The sequence below is a fragment of the Equus quagga genome, chromosome 16, assembly GCF_021613505.1.
Source record: "Equus quagga isolate Etosha38 chromosome 16, UCLA_HA_Equagga_1.0, whole genome shotgun sequence".
NCBI classification, from domain to species: Eukaryota; Metazoa; Chordata; class Mammalia; order Perissodactyla; family Equidae; genus Equus; species Equus quagga.
In genome coordinates this window covers 56865535-56872083 of record NC_060282.1, presented here as the reverse complement: position 1 = coordinate 56872083, position 6549 = coordinate 56865535, and the positions used below count along the sequence as shown (strand labels likewise).

Genomic DNA, 6549 nt, shown 5'->3' with positions numbered 1-6549 from the left:
AGCTTTCAGTGTCTCTCTCAGTGTCTCACTGATGCTTTGCACAGTGCCACAGTGAACGTAGCCCAATAGCCCTTTCCAATATCCTTGGAAAGGATTATTCAGTTTATTTTACAAACCTCAGCCAGACTTTCCAATGATGCTTTTAATATTTTCATAACTACTACCCAACTCATATCTTTTGTGGATCTCATAGTGCAGTTTGAAGTGGTTCTGTTGAGCCTAAGCCTTTAGATTTCAACCCCTGATCTTTATATTTATCCCTGGGTTTGGTAACCATAATTCCTCTATGACCTTCACTTTCAAATTTCTTTTGAAAGGAGACTTGCTAATTTCAAAGTTTCTCCCAAAAGCTGACAAGGACAAAGCCAGTTCTTTAAAATCTAGTGCTGTTAACACTCCAGGGACTGTTCCCTTATTGATTTGCATTTGGACTTGATTTTGTGATGTAATTATTCATTTTTTGTGTCCATTTTATTGTAATTCTTATTTACTGGAATGTGATTATTTTTAAACTAGTTACAGATTGCTGACAGGGAAACCAAGCAATGAACAGTCTTTGTTTATTGTATGTGTATAAGCCTAGGCAACTTCTACGTATGCCCTCAACACTAAGGAAGTGGGTATGGTCAGGCTGCCTCTAATGACTTCCTCATGAATGGCTGTTCACAATCCATTCTGTATGCCCGCAGTTTTAAGTCGTTAATATTAAAGCCCATTTAAAACCAATGACTTTTGGCTGTGAACAGTAAAATAGGCTGTATTTTCAGTTGATTTTATACAAATATTCCAACATTTAAGAATGATACTGCACTCAATATTCACTTTTAAGAGGGAAGGCAAACATTAATACTTATAATACTAAAATTAGTAAGCATTCTCTGCTATTGCTAAGGTCAGTGGCATAGTAGAAGGCAGTTATTTTTGCTAATGCTTCTATAAGGACATTTGGAGGGCTAATATTGACTCAATGATTACATATCCTAGATTGACTGACCATCCTGGGACAACCTTTCTATCAAGTGGACTTTCTCAGGCAACTCCTCTCCCAGCTCGACCTCTGGGAGGAAGGTACGGGTAAACTATCCTTGGAAGTGAGGGAAGCTTGGAGTGTTTTTTCATCATGAAAGCCTAGGATCAATGCATGGTTTTCAGTTGTATAGAGGATGGTTTATTCCAGCAGGTAAAGGTAACGGGAAAAATCTATAATTACATACAGATATAAATGTATACGCATTTAGATCACGACAGGAGATGCAAACAGAATAAAGACCCAAGCAAAATTCCTCCCGTCACAGCCCACCTCCCGTCCGCTTGGAAGAGCGCGGAGAAGCGATTTAAAGCTACAGGATCCGTTTACAGAAGCGCGGGCGAAAAAAGCATACGGATCTCAGTTAAAATGGCTTGTACTGTCCTCCATTCCTCAATAATCTGCGAGGGATGGGAAGTCTAGACTATCACTACGGCTTTACTTCATCCATATATTATCGTTCAAAGGGAGATTTAATTTAAATTTTTCGCAATCAGCATCTTTCTCTGCGTAGAAAGCAGCTCCGCCACATCCAGGAGTGATCTCAGAACCCGAATACCGCCGGAACCCAACCAAACGACGGGGCGCGGTCCAGCACTGCCAGGTGCACGAAGCCGACCGCTCTGCCCCCAAAGTCGCCCCGCCCCGAGGGAGGAGCCTTACCCGCCCCGCCCCCTCGCCCCGCCCCCTTGCGTAACCCGGATACACACCGACGCTCCCCTTTCACCTCACGGCCGTTGGCCAACGTGGAAGTGAGCCCCGCCGGCCGGCTGAGCTGGGACCGCGCGGCCCGGGGGAGTTGGACGAACGGGACGGCGACGGTGGGCTTGGCGGCGCGGCTCGGCCTCTCCCGGGAAAGAACGATGGGGCGCGCGGGCGCCGGGGAGCGGGCGCCGGTGTAGGACGCGCGGCGCCTGGCCCGGGAGCGCGCGGCGGCGGGCGCGGGGAGGCCTGTGAGGGCCGCCTCCCCGAGCGCCCGGCCTCCGGCGCCATGGCCCCCATGGGCATCCGCCTGTCCCCGCTGGGGGTGGCCGTGTTCTGCTTGCTGGGGCTCGGCGTGCTCTACCACCTCTACTCGGGCTTCCTGGCCGGCCGCTTCAGTCTCTTCAGCCTGGGCGGCGAGCCGGGCGGCGGCGCGGCGGGGCCCGCGGGCGCGGCGGACGGGGCCACCGTGGACCTGCGCGAGATGCTGGCCGTGTCGGTGTTGGCGGCCGTCCGCGGCGGCGAGGAAGTGAGGCGCGTCCGCGAAAGCAACGTCCTCCACGAGAAGTCCAAGGGGAAGACGCGCGAAGGAGCCGAGGACAAGATGACCAGCGGGGACGTGCTGTCCAACCGCAAGATGTTCTACCTGCTGAAGACCACCTTCCCTACGGTGCAGGTGGGGGCTCGGGCACCGGGCACGGGGGGAGCGGCCGGTGGCAGCGCCCCCTCGGACCTGGGAGCGGGGGAGCCGTGGGAGGCGGCCGAGCGCCTTGACTCCTGCCAGCAGCCCCAGGTTGTGGGGCTCTGGCTCCCGCTTAACAGCCGTGGAGATCGAGACGCGAAGTGTGGGTGGCCAGGGTCATGGAAAGAGTTCGTGGAAGAGCGGGATGAGGTTGCAGGCCGTCTGACTCAGGGCCCTTGCCCTTCTGGCCCCTCCCGGGATGTGTGCGCGCACTTTGTACTTGGGATCGGGAGCTCAGGATCGCCTTTGACATCAAAAGCTTGAGAAAGTTAACTTTCCTCCCTGCCTCGGGGTTTTCTGTGAAATGAAAGAGTTGGTCTAGAACCCTCGAGGTCCCCTCTTTCTTTGATTTAATTACTGGAAGGGTCGTGACTGTAGAATACACGTTTATGGCTGACCTGCCGGGAGCCGACTGAAGGCCAAGGACTGTAGAAGTCTTGCTCGAGGGCTGTAATTATGCAGGGCATTTGTTGGGGGGTAGCTCAAATTACTTTCGCTGTAGTATTATCAGTATGCTCTTAATGGCATGTATTTTGGGGGATCATCAAGGAAGTGTTTGGAAGTATATTTCCCAGCAACTTCATTTCAGCCGTCTATCCCATATTTGCTCCAGAAAATAAGAAGTGGAGAGCTTTTGTCTTTTCTTTGGTTAGGTTTCTGGGGCAGAAATTGTTATTTTCTTAGGGAAATCTAGACATTTTGGATTTGTTATTAATACTTTTTGAATTCATCATTTCAGTGGAGCTGCTGTTGAATGAATAAAGCTTTTAAAATGTATTACAATCCCAGAGGAAGAGCTCAACATAGTGTAACAATACTTTATAAATATATGTCTTAGCTCACCTTGCAGTGTATTTTGGCTACTGGGAAGAAAAATTGTTTCCAGTGGAATTTTATTAATTAGATAAAGCAGTGAAATTTAAAGCCTGGCTTCTTTGGAAGGTATCTGACCTTTTACTGTTGTTCTTGAAGAGTTAGGAGAGTATTGCCATTGTAGAATTTCATATCTTGTGTGACCCTCCCTCCGGTCTATCATATTGTTGGTTTGTTTTCTTTCTTCCTTTCTGTCTTTTTTTCCTTTACTTTTAAAAAATTTTTTTGCAGTGGGAAGGAACATTGGCTTTCATATCATAAACTGCTGGATACCAGATGTAATTGACACAAGAATACTCAAAACACAGGGCATTTCCACTTTTTCTTTTGCCCTCCCCTGCTTTGTCCTCACAAATAGTACTGACCTTGTATTTGCATCTAGATGTAAGATGTGCTTGTAAAATATCTTTCTCTCTTCTCCAAAACACATGTTCTTCCTTAAGAGTTTGTGCAAGAGTTTCATAGATGTTGATGTGTAATAGTTATAACAGTAGTAATAGTAGTCATTTATTGAGTGTATTCTAGGTGTCCAGATACTGGCCACACAGGACTTCATTTGATCCTCACAGCAACTTTAAGAAGTAAATTTTATTTATGCCCACTTTATAGTTGGGAAATCTGAGGCTGATAAGCCTTCACTCTACAGTTTATATCAACTATCTAACTTCATTTTGCTAGATCTTTAGAAGACTGCTTAAAACAAAACTTAGAGTGTGATTTCCTGGAGGAAACATAAAACTGTAGAAATTTAAAAGCAATAATAGTAAAATATAGCAAGCAGAGTTGAATTTTTTTAAAAAAAGGTAAAGACAAAAATATTCTTATATTGAAAACATGTATTTATGCGTGCCTGTGTTCACATGCGAACTCCCCCCCCACCAAACCTTTTGCCTTGGGTAATTTCCCCAGAATTCTGCATTTGTTGTCTCACTTATTAGCAAACTCTAAGGGAATAGCTGCCAAGAGTAATGAGCTGCATTCTATTAAACACAAAAGCTAAGCTCCAGAATTGCAGATATTGAAGTCTCTGCCTTTATATGAAATAACTTTTTTGATTTCTTGTGACTGTTTGAAAGTTTGTGTGTACGTCTTTAGTGTTCATGTTGGATGGTGATTGGTGGAATAGAAGAGGTTACATTCATTTATACAGTGTCAAAGTAGGATGGTATCATGTTCAGCTATCTCCTTTTGTCACTATGTTGTTGGACTAGAGGCCAAATGTTGTAGCCATCTGAGTAGAGACTCAGCCCTAGATTCTTCCCTTTCTTCCCTTCCCTCCCCCAGTACTCAGAAGTAGAGTCTTAAATGTCTGATTGTTTTTGAAGCCTCACCTGAAATTTTTTGGTAAGGAACTTAAATCAGATCCCACCCAGTTTACTTCCTTATGGAAAATTAGCATCGAGAAGCCGCAGATACGCTTTTCTTTTATCCTGGTGCCTGTGCATATGAAGGGACGTCTCTTTTCTCCCAGGCCTTTCCTCTCCAGAGTCAGAGGCTTGAGCTCTCCTATGTAATGTTCACTGCTCAGTAAAAGGATATACTTCTACTGGTGTCGTTCTAGAGCACTCAGCTGGGGACAGTTTTGTCCCCAAGGGACATTTGGCAATGTCTGGAGATTTTTGGTTGTCACAACTAGGGGTGAAATGCTATTGGCATCAAGTAGGTAGAAATTAAACAACCCACAATGTACAGGACAGTCTCTCATAACAGAGAATTATCTGGCCTAATTTTTCACTTGGGTCCCAGGTTGAGAAACCCCACTCTAGAGAAGTGTAGTGTCCTAAGAAAACTCAAGTTTGGCCTAGGATCCCTGAATTTCCTTTTCTTTTTAGCCTATCTCTTGGGAGAGTCCTCAGGCCAGCCATTCTCCCTAGACACATTGGCAAGGCTTAATTTCATTGTGTGAAAATTAATAGTGACTGCAGCCACTTGTATGACACTCTGATTATATTCTTGTGGATAATGATGAAAATGAAAGCTGAAGATAGTTTTTGGGAGTAGATTTGCGGCCACAGAACAGACAAACTTAGAATTTATAGTTTTGATTTAAAGTACTCACTATTTGAGGGGCTATTGTGCTCAACTTGACTTGTTCAAAGTTTTTGACAGTGATTCATTTGAAGATAAAGCATGCTACTCCAGCTGGTAGGAGCAGCTTGAGTTTGTGCCTTCTTTGACCTCTAGGATGAGAGTTAAACTCTTCTCTCAACAGGAGTACTCTCTGGAAAAGTTTGAGAAGTGCTAATATAGTGCAAAGAATATTTGCCTTGACAATCTTGTTCAGTCACCAGCCTAGGTGATCCCAGCCAGTCATTTAACTTCTTTGAGCTACAGTTTCCTCTTCTGTAAAATAGAGATAACTAGTAATTTGATAATTAGTGCAGACGTAAGCATTGCAGACAGAGGAAGAAACAAGTTCAAAGGAGCAGACCCAGTAGAGGTGGTAGTGTAGTAAATTCAAGTAGCCTGATGAGTCTGAATCAGATGCATGTGGGAGAATTACTGTGGAAGCACTTAGGAAGGTAGGCAAGGGCTAGATCATATCCCAAGTTCAAAGAAGTTTGGACGTGATCTTTAGTTTAATCCTAGAGTACTAAAAGAAGGCCAGATTTACTTGACTTTTCTTGAAGCCTGCAATATGCCGTTCTTTGTGTGGGCTTTGGGCAGTTGAAGGTGGGTGAGATCAGTTAGGAGACTGTTAGAATAGGTTGTGAGAGAGATGAGGACCAGAACTCAGGCAATGGGAAAGTTATACTGAGCTTGTTAAACCAGCTAACATTTATTTAGTCCTCAGTAAGTGACAAGCACTGAATTGAGCTTTTTATTGATATTATTAATTTACTCTTGACAAACACATAGGAAGTTAAATACTATTGCCTTCATTTTGCAGATATAGAAATTGAGGCTTAGAAAGGCTACATAATTTGCCAAAGCTTACATAGCTAGAAAATAATCAAACACTCGCAAAGATTCATTTAATGATTTGAGAATCATCTCAAGTCTGTCTAATTCTGTATATAAAGCAATATAGGAGGTATAACTAACGTGTACTCTTAAGTACAGTGTTTTGAATTGGAAGGGCTCAGGATAGATGCTTGGAGAATAGTTTAGAGGGGATAGACAAGTTAGACTTTTTCAAGTGAGAGGTGACACATTCTGAGTTGGGGTTATCTTTGTAGAGAAGATAGATGTGGAAGGGTATGAT

The 6549-nt window shown here is 44.5% G+C and overlaps 1 protein-coding gene across 1 annotated transcript in view; it reads left to right on the top strand.

The window, feature by feature from the left end:
• The first annotated feature begins 1768 nt into the window (after positions 1-1768).
• BPNT2 (3'(2'), 5'-bisphosphate nucleotidase 2) overlaps positions 1769-6549 on the top strand; it is a 36800-nt gene continuing 32019 nt past the window's right edge. Inside the window, exon 1 of the mRNA XM_046641697.1 lies at positions 1769-2405. Coding sequence (XP_046497653.1) covers positions 2019-2405 — 387 coding nt within the window. The 5' untranslated portion in view covers positions 1769-2018. The remainder of the gene's footprint in view (positions 2406-6549) is intronic.